General features: G+C 43.4%; 1 protein-coding gene across 1 annotated transcript in view; it reads right to left on the bottom strand.

Moving 5' to 3' along the window:
• Positions 1 to 20,998, bottom strand: part of HYDIN (HYDIN, axonemal central pair apparatus protein) — a 346,678-nt gene that overhangs the window by 126,146 nt on the left and 199,534 nt on the right. The window contains 1 exon segment of the mRNA XM_018063160.1: positions 11,475 to 11,836. Within this exon segment, the coding sequence (XP_017918649.1) occupies positions 11,475 to 11,836 (362 nt within the window).

Genomic DNA, 20,998 nt, shown 5'->3' with positions numbered 1-20,998 from the left:
GTGTGAATGCCCAGCAGTGGGATTGCTGGGTCATAAGGCAGTTCTATTTCCAGTTTTTTAAGGAATCTCCATACTGTTCTCCATAGTGGCTGTACTAGTTTGCATTCCCACCAACAGTGTAAGAGGGTTCCCTTTTCTCCACACCCTCTCCAGCATTTATTGCTTGTAGACTTTTGGATCGCAGCCATTCTGACTGGCGTGAAATGGTGGATTTCTTTTTTTAAAGTTAGTTTTCAAAAGTTATATTTTTCTAGGAATTTATCCATTTTATCCAAATTTTCAAAATTTTCCATAAAGTTACTCCTGACAATTTCAGCTTTTTAATATCTGCTACAGTTGTAGTTGTGTCACTTGTGTATTCCCAGCAATAGTTGTGTCTTTCTTTTTTTTTCTTTTTTCTTTTGGTTAGTCTTGTTTGAATCTATCAATTTTATTGATAGTCTCTTCAAATAGCCAACTCCCTGCTTTGTTGATTCTTTGTATTTTATTTAATTTTCTCTTTCACTAGTTTCTGGTCATACATTTAGTGTTTCCTTCTGTCTATTCTCTCTGACTTTATTCATTATCTGTTTACCCAACTTCTAAAGGTGTAAATGTTCAACTTAATTTTCAGCCTCCCTTCTTTTGTAACATAAGCATCTAAAGTAGAGTTTGTCAATGGAAGCACTATCAATATTTTGAAGAGATAATTCTTTGTTGCTGGGGGCTGTCCTGTGTATTCAAAAATGCTGAGCAGCATGCCTGGCCTGTCCCCACAGAATGGGTGAAAATATTTGCAAACAAAGTGACTGACTGACAAGGGATTAATTGCCAAAATATACAAACAGCTCATGCAGTTCTACATCAAAAAAACAAACAACCGAATCAAAAAATGGGGAGGAGATCGAAATAGACATTTCTCCAAAGAAGATATACAGATGGCCAAAAAGCATACGAAAAAATTTTCAACATCACTAATTATCACTAGAAATGCAAATCAAAAGTACGAGGTATAACCTTACACGAGTCAAAATGTCCATCATCAAAAAAGTCTACAAACAGTAAGTGCTGAAGAGGGTGTGGAGAAAAAGCGACCCTCCTACACTGTTTGTGGGAATGTAACCTGGTACAACTGCTATAGAGAAGAGTATGGAGAACTACCATATGATTCAACAATCTCACTCCCACGCATATATATCTGAATAAAACCATACTTCGAAAAGATACATGCACCCCAATGCTCACTGCAGCACTATTCACAGTAGCTGAGACATGAAAGTTACCTACATGTCCATCAACAGAGGAACAGACAAAGACGATGTGCTACATACATGTAATGGGATATTTACTCAGTCATAAAAGAACAAAGTAATGCCATTTGTAGTAAAATGGATGCACCTAGAGATGATCACACTGAAGACAGCAAAAGATAAATACTATATGATATCACTCATATGTGGAATCTAAGTTTTTAAAATGATACTAATAAACTTATTTATAAAACAAACAAGACTTACAGATACTGAAAACCAAAGGGGAAGCATGGGGAGGTCGGGGGACAAATCAGAAGTTCGGGATTAACATACATATACTACTATATAATGGAGAAGGAAATGGCAACCCACTCCAGTATTCTTGCCTGGAAAATCCCATGGACAGAGGAGCCTGGCAGGCTATAGTCCATGGCGTCGCAAGAGTTGGACATGACTTAGCGACTAAACCACCAACCACCACTACTATATAAAAGATAGATAACCAACAAGGACCTACTGCATAGCCATAAGAAACTCTACTCAAATTCAGTGAGAGGATGAAAAAGAATGAATATATGTATACACATAACTGAATCATCTGAAACTAACACAACATTGTAAATCAACTATAATCAAATAAAAAAATTTTTAACTACACTTTAGCTTTTATTACCACTCTTTTTTTTCAATCTCATTCAATCTCTTGTTCTTGTTTATTTACTAAATTGTGTCTGACTCTTTGTGACCCCATGGACTACAGCCCACTAGGCACCTCTGACCATGGGGTTTTCCCGGCAAGAATACTGGAGTGGGTTGTGATTTCCTTCTCCAGAGGCTCTTCCCAACCCAGGGATCAAAGCCACATCTTCTGCATTGCAGGTGGATTCTTTACCGCTGAGCCGCCAGGGAAGCCCGTCATTCAATCTAAGTATTTAGTAAATTTCATTGTGATTTTTTTCACCCCAGATTATTCAGAAATGTCTAAGCCTATGTACTTGTAAATATCTATTTGTTATCGATTTATAACATATTGATTTAAGCCCTCAGTTCAGTTCAGTTCAGTTGCTCAGTCGTGTCCAACTCTTTGCGACTCCATGAATCGCAGCACGCCAGGCCTCTCTGTCCATCACCAACTCCCGGAGTTGACTCAGATTCACGTCCATCGAGTCAGTGATTCCATCCAGCCATCTCATCCTCGGTCGTCCCCTTCTCCTCCTGCCCCCAGTCCCTCTCAGCATCAGAGTCTTTTCCAATGAGTCAACTCTTTGCATGAGGTGGCCAAAGTACTGGAGTTTCAGCTTTAGCATCATTCCTTCCAAAGAAATCCCAGGGCTGATCTCCTTCAGAATGGACTGGTTGGATCTCCTTGCAGTCCAAGGGACTCAAGAGTCTTCTCCAACACCACAGTTCAAAAGCATCAATTCTTCGGTGCTCAGCCTTCTTCAATATGGTAATTTTTTACAAATGTTCCATAGGGCTGGACGAGTTTTTTCTTAGTGGGATGTTCAACATATATCAATTATATTGAGCCTGTTAATTGTGTTCAAGTTGTCTGTAAGCAGAGTTGTCTAACAAAACTTTCTGCAGTGATGAAATGTTGTCTATCTTTGGTATTAAATACAATAACCACTAACCCACATGTGGTTATCAGCACTTAAAATGTGGCGAGTGTGACCCAGGAGCTGCATTTTTAATTAAAATTTTTTAATTTAAATAGCTACATGAGCTTTGGTGGCTACTCCATGGGGCAATGCAAACTATATAGTCTTGCTGATTTTCTGTCTGCTTGAGAGGGTGTTATTAAAGACAGTGGATTTGTCTACTTCTACTTGTGGTCCTCTGAGTATCTGCTTTAAGTATTTTGAAGTTATGTTTTGAGACATGGGGAGTTTAGATTTATTATATCTTTCTGGTGAATTGAAGTTTTAAAAAATGACCTAGTAACTTTCTTGATCTCTAGCAATGCTTTTTTTTTGTTTTGTTTTAAAGTCTATTTTTACAGTTGCCAGGGCGGGAGTGGGGGAAAGCAGGGAGGAGGGGAGGGATACACTGGGATATTGGGATTGGCATATAGACACTGCTGGTGCTGCTGCTAAGTCGCTTCAGTCATGTCCGACTCTGTGTGACCCCATAGACGGCAGCCCACCAGGCTCCCCCGTCCCTGGGATTCTCCAGGCAAGAACACTGGAGTGGGTTGCCATTAGAAAAGAGATAACTAATAAGGACCTATTTTATAGAACAGGGAACTCTACTCAATACTCTGTAATGACCTATATGGGAAAAGAATCTAAAGATTTCAAGAGTGGACATATGTATGTGTATAACTGATTCACTTTGCTGTGCAACAGAAACAACACTGTAAACCAACTATTCACCACTGAAAATTAAAAAAATGATAATACAAAATTAAGAATATTTTAACTGACGTGTCATAGGTTTGTCAGAACTCCCCCTCAAGATATGCCTGTTTTATCTTTTCCCATCCTTTTACATTACCATGTCCTTATTTTTCAGATATCTCTTTTTAAAATAATTGTGAGTAAAATCCAGACGCATGGCCATTTTCTTAGCTAGTTTAGTTTACATTGATTTCAATTACTGATACATTTGGATTTATCATTTTATTTTGTAATTAAAAAAATTTTCTCTGTATCTTCTCCATGTCACCCCTTCTCCTAATTTTTAAATTTATCTTTGTTTTTTTTTTTTTTAAATTTTTTTCAGCTTTTATTTTATTTAATTAATTTTTTTATTTTTTATTTATTTTTTTTTTTAATTTTAAAATCTTTAATTCTTACATGCGTTCCCAAACATGAACCCCCCCTCCCACCTCCCTCCCCACAACATTATCTTTGGATTGACTGTAATTGTCCCCTTTACTTTTTCCCTCTTCTGGAACAATTCAAAGACCTAAAATCTTTGATTTCTCCTCTTTCATAGTGAACAGTATTTCAGTCCTATATTGATATGATATTTATCCCCCAGATTTTGCATTACTATTATCATTTTATGTAGTTAATGGAGTTGAAGTTTGCCCATAATGTACCATTTTCTTAGTTCAGAAATCTTTCTTGAATCTTAGACATTATATCAGATAATTTTCCTAAGTATACCCATAAAAGTGTCTTTAATGAGTCTGTCCCTCCTTTAATGGGCCTGCTGATAATGACCTCTTGCAGTTACAGTTATTCTAAGGACTGCTGTTTCTGGTTCACAGTAGCCCATGTCACTCTCTTACTTTAAACCCTTCCATAGCTTTTCACTACATTTTGAAAAAAAATCAAATTTCTTAGCATGACCTGACTGGCCCTACAGAACCTTCCAGTCGTATTGTTAACATTTCCCTGGCTCATGAGCTTGTGATATCATGACCTTTTTACTCTTTGATTGTTTACTCATACATTTGCTGATTTAAATTTTTTAAATTAAAGACTGTTATGAGCTAAATTCAAGGTCCCCCTTGAAATACTATGTTGAAGTTCTAACCCCCAGTACTCTGCCCCACTGCTCAGGGGATATTCTTAGGTCAACTGCCCCTCAACCCTCAGCCATACATGACTCAGGACTGGTCACAGGACATCCTGCAACTGGTGAGGGAGGTCACGGAGGTTCTGGTTAGGAGTGTCACCCCCTATCCCTTCAGGCCTCCTCGCTCTTTCTTAACCTCATCTAGACTAATCCTTCAGGTGTGCTGTCTACTTCCTGCCAGCATCAGCTTATGGTGGTTTGTTACAGCAGCAGAAGGAAGCTAATACAGGTGAAGGGTTAGTCCCTGTTGGCCCTGGATTCATTCTTTGGGCTGTAAAATAATCATTCTGGCTCAAGTACAAGCAGGGGGAGAATTAGGGCAAAAAGGGGGGATGGGAGGGGCTTAAGAGCTTGACTTGGCACTTTGCCTGAAGCCATCTGTGGCCACTTCTGTTCCCTTTTCTGACCTTCTTGCTCCCTCAACAGAGCTGCTTGCCGTCTAGCCCTCAGGCTCCATAATTTCTTGTACAAACTTCCCTGGAAGGCAGAAAAGAAGAAACCATGACTGCAGAAGTCTGCAGGATTCTGAGAGGTTCAGGGCCTCGGGGGAAGAGACAGGGTTACTTATGAAAGGGATAAATGCTCAGGCCAGCAAGAGATAACCGTGGCCCTCAGGCTCTGTAGCTTCTGACTGATTTCAGGAGAAGGTATCTCCAAGCCAACTCTGGGACGCTGCTTCTCAAATAGGTCCTGTGTTTGCACTGGGGTGCCAATCCACTGATTTCCTCAATAAAGGAATAACACCTGACTCTTCCTGATCATTTATTACGTGATGGGCGAAGGTCTATGCTCTGAATAGGGGTGGAGTCAAGCCTCACCACATCCATATGTGGGAGGTGCCATTACAATCGCCCTCGTTTCAGATGAGGAAGCCGAGGCTCAGGGACTGTCAGCCATCCACCAAGTCAGGTGGGGCAGGTGGCTGAGTGGGAGGCTGCACAGAGGCCAGGCTCAGCATAGTGAGCAGCCCTGGAAGGCTGGGGTGCAAGGATACCCAGTGCCTGCCCCAGGGGACTCAATAAAATTGTTTTTGTTCTGAAAGAAAAATGAAGCCTCGTTTTATTTTCCCCCTAAACATTTTTGTTTTCTTGATTGGGCCCTTGGGCAAAGCAAGGGCCTGTCCTTGACCGTGAGTTTGGGCTTACCTGGCTGTGGAGAGGAGTGGTGGGGAGGACAGGGAGGCATGCTGGGCCTGGCCATCCTGCTCACACTCGGCCTGTGGCCTGTGAAGGCTCGGCTTCAGCCTTGGTGAATGTAGCCTGGTACAGGGAAGTGAGTTTCTACCCTTTAGAAGGAAAAGGGGTCTGAGTTCATTATCTCGGTGTCTAAAGACCCTGTGGTTCTGACGCTTAGGGTCCTGGGGAGGGTTTCGCTTAGCAGCCCTTGGTGGGAAGGAACAGAGACGAAGGAACCTTCTGAGACCTGAAAACAGCCACCAATTGCAGATTTTTCTTTCGAGTGTCATCTCGGAGACTCATGCACTTTATGAGCATTTAGTGCTCACAACAACTCTTTTCAGTTTCTGCATCACCCCCTTTCACAGGTAAGTAAACCAGGGCACAGGGTCACACATTTAGGAGGACAGACCTAGGAGGACATACCCAGCCAGGTCCAATTCCACAGCCCAGGACCTCAGCTACCATTGACTCCGTGTCTTTAAAAAGTTCCACTTCCAAGGCAAGACAGAGTGAGGGGTGATGAAGAAACAGACAGAAGCCTCCAGGCAATGAGCATCTCTCTATCGTGCTTCCAGCCGTTCCACTCTCCTTTTACAATCACAATATTGGATAAATGACGCTCACCACAGAAAAATCAGTGTGAGAACAATACATGTTCTTTTGCTGTCAGGCTGGGCTCCCTTAGGCTCTTGTATTTGATTTATTTATAATCTGATTTGGAAATGAAAAGGCAAAGCTGTCCTTGGGGACCATGTGGCCCACATGCTCGAAGTTCTAACATCGCGTCAGCCTGCAGCTCTTAGTCTGGGCATGGATGCCAGCTGAGCCAGCATCTGCTTGGCTCTCTCTGGTCTCTTCAGAGCAAAGCCTGGTTTGGGTGTGGGTGTTCCTTTGCTCTCCTTCTACACAGATGCCATGAAACATCATGTTCTTATCCAGCTGAGCAGTCAGGCCAAAGAAAGGGTACATTCCTATAGCACTGGTCAGGCCAGCAGCCGTGCCCAGCCCTGATGTCACCCCAGCTTCCTCACTACACATGAGCAACTGGACTGTCATCTACCAGAGTCAGCCTAGAACCCGGTCATGCACAGGGACTCACCTAGATGAGTGGGTTTCAGACAATGGCAGGCTTACAGAGTACGTACCAAGCACACTTGCCCACTTCACATCTTTGTTTTTATGTGTGATATGAGATGGAAAAATTTTTGGAACAAAAATTATGCTCAAACAAGAGAAATGCTTTGAATGTCTGAGTCAGAATTGCCTACAAAACCTCACACATATACATAAACTCCCAAATGCACAGACACATGCCTGCACACATGTACACACACACACACACACACACTCCCTTGGGTGTGATATATGTGTGCTGTGATAGGCAGGAATATTTACAGTGTCGAGGTCTCCTCATATCCTGTCTAATGAAAAAGAAAATCCTCTTTTAGCGCTTTTGTTTCTTTTATTAGTTGTGAGGGTTAGAGGAATTCTGATTGGAAATGAAAGGTTTGTGTTGGTATATCTGATAAAAGTGACCTTTAGTCAATGAGTGGTTCATGTTTTCCTGACGGGCTGTCCAGACAGAGTCTGTCTGGACAGCAAGTGGCATTTTTTTCTATGCAAGGTAACATTTATGCCTTGAACCTCCATTTGGCAGGTGCCAGGAAGCTGACAGAAAAGAATGTTAAACCAGTCATGAAATGACTCTCCTCTCACTACAAACACCAGGGGCAGGGAGAGAAGTTGATTAATTACAAAATATTCTTTGAGGACTCACTCTGTGCTATGGACTGTGCTGGGCCCAGGGATAAAGAGGCCACAGGTCAGATGTGCTTCCTAGTCTCACAGGGATTAAGAGCCAGCAGGGGAGTTGAACCTTAGCCAGAGTTCAAATGTGATGAGTCACGGAGGAGACGGGCTACTGGCGCCTATGACAGGGGCCCTCCAGTAGGGAAGGGTCTTAGAGAAGGCTTCTCAGGGAAGGAAGTTTAAGCTGAGACTTGACGAGGCAGCAGGGCTAGCTAGGTGAGCAGGGAGAGCTTCCAGCAGAGAGAAGGCGTGAGGCAACAACAGCAGAGGGCAGGAAAGAGGCTGGCATGTGAGCAAACAGAACGAAGTCAAGGTGGTAGCGGACAGCAAAGTGAGGAAAACGGAGAGGAATGCAGAGGTGGTACATGTTGAGCCTTGAAGAATGAGTACAGTGAGTATTTGTACTTAATCTCAAAAAGCACGGGTGTCCTCAAAGGCTTAAAACCATGGCAGTGACGTGCTCATCACTGGCTGCGGAGGGGGTGATGGACTGTGGCACAGGAGCGGAGACAGAGAGCCCGGTCAGAGGCTGTCACAACAGTCCAGGGAAGAGGCAAAGGTACCTTCAATTAGTGTAACAACCATGGACATGGGAATGAGAGGTTTTTAGAAGGTGGAGTAGGTAGAATTTGGTGATGGATTTGATGGGGGTACATGGGACAAGAAAGAGGAAGAAATCTGGATGCCTCCCAGGAGGACAGTGGGGTCATTTACTGGAACAGGGGCCCTGGAGGAGAAGCAGGGAGGGGGTGGAGCCTGAGTGTGGAGTGGGGTACACTGGACATGAGCCACCTATTAAACAGCCACGGGAGACGTCAAGAAGGCAAACTTGCAGCTCCGAGGGTTCTAGGAGGAGATACCCATTCGGAAGCCTCTGCCACAGGAGCTAAGTGAAGCTGTGGGTGGGGCGGCTCCAGGAGGAGCAGAAGGCCTAGGAGGGAGCCCTGTGTCCCACAACTCCAGCTGTTGCTGGCCAAGAGCTGCGGTAGTCAGTTGAGGGGACGAGAGGAAAAGCAGGAGAGTATGGTGCTATTCAAGACATGAAAGGCATTATGTTTCAGGAAGGAAGGGTTAAACAACTGTGCTGAATGCTGCTAAGGGTTATTTTTCCAAGAAAACCTGTCTCTATCACTCTCCTGATTACAAATCTCAGCAGTGCCTCCAAGAAAGAGTCTAAGGTCCTTATCATGGAATCCCAGGCCTCTCACATGCTTCCGCCATCTACCTGCCCAGACTCCTCTCTCTGACTGCCCCGTACCGATGAAGTCTGTGCTGTGGCCCCTGTGGACACTGACAAGTGTGTACCATCTGCTTTTCCCGCGCTCCTCCCCCCAGACTGCAGCTTTTGTCTGGAGAGGTGCCCCACTCCCACCCTTGCAGTCCACGTGGTTGTGAGTCACCAGTGCAGCCCTTGGCATGGGGCACACAATCAGGTCAACGCTAATCAAGTGCTTCACCCTCTCCCAACAGGGACTGGTGAGGGGAGGGGACAGGAGAGGTGATTGAAGGTGGTCCCATCAGGGTGAATCTCCTGGAAGTTCTGGGACCAAGGCTCATCTTCCTTTCCAGTGGCTCAGAATCGCACAGACATGGCCCCAGGAGTGCTGGCAGCACTGAGAACATGGCTAACGCGTGAAGGAGAGCAGAGCTGAGACAGGGAGACTGGCACCAGCGACATTCTTTGAGTCTTTCCTTTAAGCCAGGCCAGAAGCCAAAATGAACTTGGAATTCTGAGCTGTGGCAACCAGTGAATGAACTCTGTTTTTCGTTTTCACATAGAGCCAGGTTTCCTGTCACTTGCGGCAGAATCCATGAATCCTAACTTCTATACCTGCTATTTCTGTAACTGAGAATGTTTCCGGGCTTCTCTGACTAGAGCATTCGACCATGCTTCACAGCGCAGTCTTCTCTGACTCCTGTGAGCACTCATCCCCATGGCCGCTCATAGAGCCTGGCACCACCACGTGCCCACCGTGGCTTACACACCTGCTTCCCCAACAGCCTCAGTCCAGGGATCATGTCTTACTTCTGTATCTTTGATGCCTCACAAAGCATTTGGTGTGTAAGAGTCACTTATCAAATGGTTTCCGAGAGACTCTCTGAATGAACAAATGAAATATAAACAAGAGGCTCAACATCAAGATATTAGAAGACAAAGAAGAAAGGGAAATAAAGGTCAAATGAGTGTTTAAGCCAATGAAAAATTAAGTGTATCACCTCTAGTACTGGCCAAGTACATTTTCAAAATGTCATCATTTTAAATTATGGAAATGGCTTCTCGAAAACAAAAAAATAAATAAAGCATGTCCCCTGCTCCCAGATGGAATAAATTCATTTAGCTGTGTTGCATCAGAATAACTTCTACGATCTGGTAGTCGAAACTCATTAGATCAGGTTGACTGATTTTTCCATAATTATTTTAAACGTTCACCATCTACAAAATTTCATCCCAAACCTGAACAGTCAGTCGTTGACACCTAAATGAGTAGGCTCCATCACTCAGGCTCTGAACCGGCTTCAGTGCTACACTGGGTTATCATCAGATGTTTATGGAAGACATCCAGAACAAGCCAGTTACCATGGAAACAGGCATGCTAAAGGAAAGGATGGCTGTCATACACAAGATGAGGACTGTGTATAGGAAGCATTGACTAGCCAAGAAACAACATGAGATATTCCCAGTTAAGAATGGCTGTTCATATCCAGGTGTTGAAAACTGAGCTGTCCAAACATCCAACAGGGAAACATGCAGAACCCCATTCATCCTGGCCACCAATGTGGCTTTTGACCCAGATGAAACTGTTACTAAAAGGCCTGAATGAAATAGGCTGTTTCCATTTCTGTAAAGGGGTGTTTTTCAAATTAAGCTGGATTTAGCTTCTAAGTGAAAAGGAGAGACACTTTTAAACCTAAATATTGTGAAGACAGCTTTTCCCTTTCAGTGCTTTCCATCTCTCACATACACTCCCACGTATGAGTATATGTCTATACATATAACGTACATTTACGGGTCAGAACAAAACCCACTGAAACATGCAGAAGGTAGAGTTCAGGGGAGCACACGCCTCATGTATTTTCCTACTCTGTTTGTGCTTTGAGTTTGAAATGCTTATTAAGGAAACTTGACAAACAGTATTTTCAGTGATAAATCTCTAATGATCCAACCACTAGATTCAAAATTAGAGCAGGCTTAGGGATATCACTTTGTTCATCTAGTGGCAATTGGGGCTTTCAAGAATATTTTATCTGCTTTTCCTGTGAAACCTAGGATGGACCATGTCTCTTTGTTCCTCTGTCAGTGATTAGTTGTGGAACTTTATCCCAACTGAAAGCATTATTGAGGGCTTCCCTGGTGGTCCAGCAGTTAAGAATCCGCCAGCCAATGCAGGCAACACTGGTTCAGTCCTGGTTTGGGAAGATTCCACGTGCCACGGAACAACTAAGCTCATAAACCACAACCATTGAAGCCTGTGCTCTAGAGCCAGGAGCTGCAACAACTGAAGGACCACACACCCCGGAGCCTGCGCTCCGCAACAAGAGAAGCCACCACAGTGAGAAACCCAGGCGTCGCCACTGAACAGTAGCCCTGCTTGTTGCAACTAGAGAAAGCTCGCATGCAGCAAAGCCAGAGATAAATAAACAGAAGTTAAAAAAGGAGAATATTCACGGAAGACCGGGACTCAGAATACAGGAAACTCAGTGCAAAGTCCAAAGGAGATTTACAAACAAATGAAAGCACAGGAGAGCTCTGCAGGACTGCCCTGCCGGTTGGTACCTTATCTGATTTTCCTCATCGTCCACCAGGAAGAACCAGCGAAACTTCACAACCAGGGGGCTGCAGTTGGTGATCGTGACGTAGCGGATCACCTCAGTGTCATTCAAGATACAGCCAAAATCCAGCTCCATGGTCTCAAAGGTGAGGTTGGGGTAATTCACTTCTCCACGCAGGTGCAGGATGTCCACTTGAGGGTGCTCCACATACTTGATGGCTAAAACTTCTTCGGCCACCCAGTTGTTCAGATCATTTTTGTAGGAAGGGTCAAATCTGACCAGCAGGTCTTTTACTTCACCGACTTCCAGTTTAACAGGCTACAAAAAAAAAAAAAGATAATGGGGAGTTACCAATCTCTACACTATGCATTTACAACCTGATATATGAAATAGGGCAACCAAAGTTATTTCACGTGAGGGCTGTATATTGTGACCCTGCTTATTTAACTTATATGCAGAGTACATCATGAGAAATGCCAGGCTGGATGAAGCACAAGCTGGAATCAAGATTGCTGGGAGAAATATCAATAACCTCAGATAGGCAGATGACATCACCCTTATGGCAGAAAGTGAAGAACTAAAGAGCCTCTTGATGAAAGTGAAAGAGGAGAGTGAAAAAGTTGGCTTAAAGCTCAACATTCAGAAATTTAAGATCATGGCATCCAGTCCCAGCACTTCATAGGAAATAGATGGGGAAACACTGGAAACAGGGTCAGACTTTATTTTGGGGGGCTCCAAAATCACTGCAGATGGTGATTGCAGCCATGAAATTAAAAGACGCTTACTCCTTGGAAGAAAAGTTATGAGCAACCTAGATAGCATATTGAAAAGCAGAGATATTACTTTGCCAACAAAGGTCCGTCAAGTCAAGGCTATGGTTTTTCCAGTGGTCATGTATGGATATGAAAGTTGGACTGTGAAGAAAGCTGAGTGCCGAAGAATTGATGCTTTTGAGCTGTCGTGTTGGAGAAGACTCTTGAGAGTCCCTTGGACTGCAAGGAGATCCAACCAGTCCATTCTAAAGGAGATCAGTCCTGGGTGTTCATTGGAAGGACTGATGCTAAAGCTGAAACTCCAGTACTTTGGCCACCTCAGGCGAAGAGTTGACTCATTGGAAAAGACCCTGATGCTGGGAGGGATTGGGGGCAGGAGGAGAAGGGGACAACAGAGGATGAGATGGCTGGATGGCATCACCGACTCGATGGAGATAAGTTTGAGTGAACTCCAGGAGTTGATGACAGACAGGGAGGCCTGGTGTGCTGCAATTCATGGGGTCGCAAAGAGTCGGACACGACTGAGCAACTGAACTGAACTGACTGATGTGCACACACATACATATACATACATAGAGACACACACATAAGCAAGAAACACATACATACACACATATATGTATATATATATATACATACACACACACACACTTTAACCATAACCATGCATCCACAGTTTACATAAACAGCTGACATACTGATAGCAATATCTATATGTATCCATCTCCATCTCAATCTCTATGCACACACATATTTTTCAATAGTTGAAAATGAAAGCAAGAAAAATTTGGAGAAAAATCATTTGAAAGAAGAGATTTTGATAAATGTTGTGAGGTTCTAAGGATTGAGGAGTTGTGAAAGGAAAGTCTGCAATGAATGGCTAATATAAAATATTCTGAAAATAATATAAAAACTGAAAATAAATTAGATTGCAAAACGCTCTTCCTAGATAAGTGGGAAATGTTCTTTGCTTAAGAGAATTTTTAAAAAGGCTTTCTAAAGGACTGGGGGAGGGGTTTTGTAGACGGTGACCCAGAAAGGGATAGATTAGGTAATTTAATTTCTTTTCTAACGTTTGCAATTCTAACACTTCGCACAGTGTTATTCACTTTCCGCTGTTTTCTATTCAACTTAAAATGACACTCCAGAGCTGTACAGAGTTTGTTCAGGAGATTGTGTTTGTTCTCTTCTCTGATTCAAATCTCCATGTGTTCCTTGATACCAAGGCCACAGAAACACCTCCCCATAGAAAGCCTGGCCCTGAGTTCGCTTTTTTAGGAATCCCTTAATCCTCACATTTAATCAGCATGAAAGCCACCTCCTGGTTTTGTAAAAAGTGCCCTGAGGAAGTCAGGAAGAATACAGCACAGGAACAAATCTGTTTACAGAGCACTTTCCTCTCCACTGAGTTTTAAGGTTCAGGTATTTAACCATGTACTTCACTGACATGATCAGATGGCTTCAGTGGATAAAGCCAATTACCCGACTGAAGAGTCAGAGAGAGGGTAATGACTCCCCAGTTGGCTAATCTCCTCTGAGAGCCTTGCCAGCCACTTGGCACAGGTGGCTTGGCACAGTTTAGAAGCCATTTTTGTAGACCATGGCACCTGCAGCACTAGGCATTGTAATGCTTAGTGTTTAAATACAAAAGCACAAAGAAGAAGCCACAAACTTATCTAAAATTTCACCAGATATTATTTCTCAGAGATCATATTTGGTAAAACATTAGTCCAGACATGATGAATGGATAAGTAAAATTTTACAAAAATGGAATTAGACTAATTTAAAAATCATGTGTGCACTTTAAAACTTTTGAAAAATTCTTATATAAGGGATATTAATTGTAAGGTCATGGACTCTGGCGTCAGACTGCTTGGGTTCAAATTCTGGCTATGCCAGTTAGTTACTCTGTGAACTTGGGCGAAGTTGCTTGCCTTTCCTAGCCTTTAGCTTCTCCATCTGTAAAACAGGAGCAGTAATAGTACCTAACTCTTTTCTAAGAGGATGAAATGAGTTAATATTATTGGTGATATGTTCACAGCACTGCCTGGCACATAGTGTAGGGTATATAAATGCCAGTTATTACATGTCAGTGAACATCAACATTTTAGGAATCAGTGAACTAAAACGGACTGGAAAGGGTGAATTTAACTCAGATGACCATTATATCTACTACTGTGGGCAAGAATCCCTTAGAAGAAATGGAGTAGCCATCATAGTCAACAGAGTCTCAAATGCAGTACTTGGATGGAATCTCAGAAACAACAGAATGATCTCCATTCGTTTCCAAGGCAAACCATTCAATATCACAGTAATCCAAGTCTATGCCTCAACCAATAATGCTAAAGAAGCTGAAGTTGAATGGTTCTATGAAGACCTACAAGACCTAGAACTAACACCCCAAAGAGATGTCCTTTTCATTATAGGGGACTGGAATGCAAAAGTAGGAAGTCAAGAGATACCTGGAGTTACAGGCAAATTGGCCTTGGGGTACAGAATGAAGCAGGGCAAACGCTAATAGAGTTTTGCCAAGAGAATGCACTGGTCATAGCAAACACCCTCTTCCAATAACACAAGAGAAGACTCTACACACGGACATCACCAGATGGTCAATACCAAAATCAGGTTGATTATATTCTTTGCAGCCAAAGATGGAGAAACTCAATACAGTCAGCAAAAAAAAGACCGGGAGCTGACTGTGGCTCAGATCATGAGCTCCTTATTGCCAAATTCAGACTTAAATTGAAGAAAGTAGGGAAAACCACTAACCCATTCAGGTATGACCTAAATCAAATCCCTTATGATTATACAGTGGAAGTGAGAAATAGATTCAAGGGATTAGATCTGATAGACAGAGTGCCTGAAGAACTATGGACAGAGTTTTGTGACATTGTACAGGAGGCAGGAATCAAGACCATCCCCAAGAAAAAGAAATGTAAAAAGGCAAAATGGTTGCCTGAGGAGGCCTTACAAATAGCTGGGAAAGGAAGAAAAGTTAAAGGTTAGGAGAAAAGGAAAGATATACCCATTTGAATGCAGAGTTACAAAGAAAAGCAAAGAGAGATAAGAAAACCTTCCTCAGCGATCATTGCAAAGAAATAGAGGAAAACAATAGAATGGGAAAGACTAGAGATCTCTTCAAGAAAATCAGAGATACCAAGCAAGGGAACATTTCATGCAAAATGAGAAAGAAAGTGAAGTTGCTCAGTCATGTCCGACTCTTTGCAATCCCATGGACTGTAGCCTACCAGGCTCCTCCGTCCATGGAATTTTCCAGGCAAGAGTACTGGAGTGGGTTGCCATTTCCTTCTCCAGGGGATCTGCTTGACCCAGGGATAGAACCCGGGTCTCCTGCATTGCAGGCAGACACTGAGCCACCAGGGAAGCCCCAAAAGGAATTTGAAAAGAGAGGCCCCTTGCTGTACCATTGTTGCCACAATGCCAGGACTCAGATTTGAACCGAGGTTGCTGCGGCCACAACACAGAGTACTAACCACTGTACAGTCACAGCCAGCTACCGGAGATCTATGCGACCCCATAGACTATACAGTCCAGGGAATTCTCTAGGCTAGAATACTGCAGTGGGTAGCCTTTCCCTTCTTCAGGGGATCTTGCCAACCCAGGGATGGAACCCAGGTCTCCTACATTGCAGGCAGATTCTTTACCAGCTGAGCTACAAGGGAAGCCCTCTTCATGCAAAGATGGGCTCAATAGACAAAAATGCTATGGACCTAACAGAAGCAGAAGATATTAAGAAGAGATGGCAAGAATACACAGAAGAACTATACAAAAAAGATCTTTATGACTCGGATAACTCTGATGGTGTGATCACTCACCTAGAGCCAGACATCCTAGAGCGTGAAGTCAAGTTGGCCTTAGGAAACATCACTATGAACAAAGCTAGTGGAGGGGATGGAATTCCAGTTGAGTGATTTCAAATCCTAAAAGATGATGCGGTGAAAGTGCTGCACTCAATATGCCAGCAAATTTGGAAAACTCGTCAGTAGCCACAGGATGGGAAAGGGTCAGTTTTCATTCCAATCCCAAAGAAAGGCAATGCCAAAGAATGCTCAAACTACTGCACAATTGCACTCATCTCACACACTAGCATGGAGAACGCAATGGCACCCTTCTCCAGTACTCTTGCCTGGAAAATCCCATGGATGGAGGAGCCTGGTAGGCTGCAGTCCATGGGGTCACCAAGAGTCGGACACGACTGAGAAACTTCACTTTCACTTTTTACTTTCATGCATTGGAGAAGGAAATGGCAACCCACTCCAGTGTTCTTGCCTGGAGAATCCCAGGGACAAGGGACCCTGGTGGGCTGCTGTCTATGGGGTTTCACAGAGTTAGACATGACTGAAGTGACTTAGCAGCAGCAGCAGCACACACTAGCAAGTTCAGTTCAGTTCAGTTCAGTGGCTCAGTCATGTCTAACTCTTTGAGACCCCATGAATTGCAGAATGCCAGGCCTCCCTGTCCATCACCAACTCCCAGAGTTCACTCAAACTCATCCATTGAGTCGGTGATGCCATCCAGCCATCTCATCCTTGGTCGTCCCCTTCTCCTCTTGCCCCCAATCCCTCTCAGCATCAGAGTCTTTTCCAATGAGTCAACTCTTCGCATGAGGTGGCCAAAGTACTGGAGTTTCAGCTTTAGCATCATTCCTTCCAAAGAAACCCCGGGGCTGATCTCCTTCAGAATGGACTGGTTGGATCTCCTTGCAGTCCAAGGGACTCTCAAGAGTCTTCTCCAACATCACAGTTCAAAACCATCAATTCTTCGGTGCTCAGCCTTCTTCACAGTCCAATTCTCACATCCGTACATGACCACTGGAAAAACTATAGCCTTGACTAGACAGACCTTTGTTGGCAAAGTAATGTCTCTGTTTTTTAATATGCTATCTAGGTTGGTAGATACTAGGAAAGTAATGCTCAAAATTCTCCACGCCAGGCTTCAACAGTAAGTGAACCATTAACTTTCAGATATTCAAACTGGATTTAGAAAAGGCAGAGGAACCAGGGATCAAATTACCAACATTCGTTGGATCATAGAAAAAGTAAGAGAGTTCCAGAAAAACGTCTACTTCTGCTTTATTGACTATGCCAAAGCCTTTGACTGTGTGGATCACAACAAAGTGTGGAAAATTCTTCAAGAGATGGGAATATCAGACCACTTTATCTGCCTCCTGAGAAATCTGTATTCAGGTTATGAAGCAACAGTTAGAACTTGACATGGAACAACAGACTGGTTTCAAATAGGAAAAGGAGTACATCAAGGCTATGTATTGTCACCCTGCTTACTTAAATTTTATGCAGAATACATCATACAAAATGCCAGGCTGGATGAAGGACAAGCTGGAATCAAGATTGCCAGGAGAAATACCAATAACCTCAGATATGCAGATGACACCACCCTTATGGCAGAAAGTGAAGAAGAACTGAAGAGCCTCTTGATGAAAGTGAAAGAGGAGAGTGAAAAAGTTGGCTTAAAGCTCAACATTCAGAAAACTAAGATCATGGCATCTGGTCCCATTCCTTCATAGCAAATAGATAGGGAAACAATGGAAACAGTGACAGACTTTATTTTCTTGGGCTCCAAAATTACTGCAGATGGTGACTGCAGCTATGAAATTAAAAGACGCTTGCTCCTGGAAGAAAAGCTATGACCAATCTAGACAGCATGTTAAAAAGCAGAGACATTACTTTGCTGACAAAGGTCTGTCTAGTGAAAGCTATGGTTTTTCCAGTAGTCTTGTATGGATGTGAGATTTGGACCATAAAGAAAGCTGAGCCCCGAAGAACTGATGCTTTTGAACTGTGGTGTTGGAGAAGACTCTTGAGAGCCCCTTGGACTGCAAGGAGATCAAACCAGTTAGTCCTAAAACTCAGTCCTGAATGTTCATTGGAAGGACCAATGCTGAAGCTGAAACTCCAATACTTTGGCCACTTGATGCAAAGAACTGACTCATTTGAAAAGACCCTGATGCTGAGAAAGATTGAAGGTGGGAGAAGAAGGGGACGACAGAGGGTGAGATGGTGGGATGGCATCATCAACTCAACAGACATGAGTTTGAGTAAGCTTCGGGAGTTGGCGATGTACAGGGAGGTCTGGCATGCTGCAGTCCATGGGGTCGCAAAGAGTCAGACATGACTGAGTGATTGAACTGAATTGACTGTCATCCTTTTATGATCAACAGAATTGATCAGAAAGTGTGGAAAAGTCTAAGGTAAGTCTGAAATCTTTCCTTGGTGGGTCTCCTCTCTTTAGAAGCCATAGAATTCTTTGGTCAATTGTAAGACTGGTAACTTCACTAAGATATATCTAGCTGTTGAATATTCTACATCATTTTGTTCCAGGACAAAGTGTGGCCTTATTTTTTTTTAACCTTAAAACAATATTTCATTTTTATTTTTGAACAGGCAGGACAATGAAAACCATGTTATGTACCCATCTCCCCTCCTGTTACTCAAGTTAACTCTTTCCCTCCCTTGAGGCGATTATGATTACACAAGTGTCTTATCTGTCCCTGTATGAACGTAAAGATATTACATGAATATAAAATCACATGTATTCCTTTATTTTTTACATATATGATAGCGTACTATGCACTCCTGTTCTGCACATTGCTTTTTCCCCGGGGGAATCACTCATCAGTGCACACAGAGCTGCCTCACTCTTTTTCAATAGCTGCATTTTATTCCAGCATAAAATTCTGCCATCATTTTCTAAGCAATTTCCTATTGACAGATATTGACTCCCAGTCTTTTGTTCTTATAATCAATGTTGCAATGAATATCCTTGTATATATATTATCTCTACGTCTGTAGGATAAATTCCTAGGAGTAGAATGACGAGGTCAGAGGGTATGGGCATTTAAAATGTTGATAGCGAGAGCTCTACTGTCTTCCACTGTATACTTCCCCAACACAGTGCCTGTTTCTACATGCCCCATAACATAGAGCATCATCCAATTTTTGCTCTTTATCAATCTGATAGGAAAAAATGTGTTTCATAGTCATTGTAACTTGCATTTCTTCTAACATGAGTGAAGTGGGACATACTTTCATATATTTAAGAGCTTTTTTCTTTTTGTGAACTCTGTTCATTTCTTTTGCCTGTTTTTCCACTGGGTTGTTGGTACTTTTCCCGTTGATTTGTAGCAGTTATTTCTAAAATTTTATGTATGCTTTTATTAAAGTTACATGTACAAGTAATATACAAGGTTGAACTGTACTACACCATTTATTACAAGAAACAATCGTTCCTGACCCACTCTGGCATTCCAACAGTCCCGAGGCTACCATTTCTCAATTCTGGTAGCAGGACGGGTCTATGGAAGAGCTTTTTTGGTCAGAGAGGGGATGATCAGGAGTTGCACACAACTCAGACACCAGGGATTATTCTGATGTATCGACATTGACACAGGGCACATTAAATTCCCGGAACATTTTGATGAGTTTTTCTGCTGAAGAGCATTTATCTTTACGTCTTGGGATGAAAGCCCACTGCCCACGTCTTCTGAGTGGAGTTGGTCAGGACAGCTGGCTGGTGCACACAAGGTCCCTTGTGTTCACAGCTGGTGCCTCTCAGCCCAGGCTACCTGAGCTGAAGAACTCAACACTGCCTTGCCTCACTGGAGAATTTCCTATGCTTTACATCTTTGCCTTTTTGTCTACCCACTCCCCTCCTCATTCTATCTTATAGAATTTGTTTAAATCTCTCATTAATTGGTTACACCCACCCTCTTCTCCTTTCATTTTACTGGTCTGGGTGGCTTTCCTTTTGAACATTTCTACTTTTATCTTATTAAGATTTCAGGAGGGACAAGATGGGGTCTGACCGAAGGTGGAGAAAACTGCTCGTTCCTGGCTTTTCAGCTTCTCATCCGTTTGTTTCCCTCTGCTCTTCAGTTCACTCTTGCTCCCCTTTGAACACTTGTTATCTTGTCCGTGAGCTCTTTTTGAGCACAGGCTATATCGTCTGTCATTTCTCTGAGACTGTAGAAAACTTCTGTTTGTACTTTGTGTTTTTCTTCTTTGCACAGGTTCCCTCGCAGGCGGTTTTCATCTGCCTCTTGCTTATAATCATCTTCTCCTTTTATTTTTCTGTTCAAAGACCTTAGCTGTTTTCCCCCTCCCAGCAGTCATGCTTGAATGAGACCCTCAAGAATCAGTGAGGAAGGCAGGGCAGGGGAGGGCGGCGGTGCAGTACTGTCTGCAATACCCTCTCATCCAGTGGCTCAGCCCCATCTCCCACAAACACCTGTCTCCCTGAGCACGTCTCCACGTCTCAGCCATCTCCACTCATGTTCCACAGCAAACATCCTTCAGTCACAGGCTCCCTCTGCCCTGCCTGCCCTTCCTGCCTCCTCCGTCTCATCTCTCCATTAGCTGTCCCCCTGAGGGACTGAACACCATGGAGTGTGGGGCTGCTCTCTCCTTCAACCCTCTTCCCTCTGCAGCACCACCTGCTGCAGGGCCCAGTCATTCCCTCTGGTGTCCGCATGTCCAGCCAAGGATGGATGATCTCGTGGGACTGTTCAGGGAACACCACATCCAGCCCCAGACGGTGGGCCAGGGGAGCTCACAGCCTCCTCCTGTGGCCTGGTTCCCATTTCTCAGTATCTGGAGATGGGCTGGCTGGTTCAGGGCCTGGGCTTTGAGTTTTGGTCAAGTTTGAGGGACATTAAGATCTTTCCTCTCAT

Source organism: Capra hircus, chromosome 18, assembly GCF_001704415.2.
Source record: "Capra hircus breed San Clemente chromosome 18, ASM170441v1, whole genome shotgun sequence".
NCBI classification, from domain to species: Eukaryota; Metazoa; Chordata; class Mammalia; order Artiodactyla; family Bovidae; genus Capra; species Capra hircus.
This window is presented reverse-complemented; position numbering and strand designations above follow the sequence as displayed.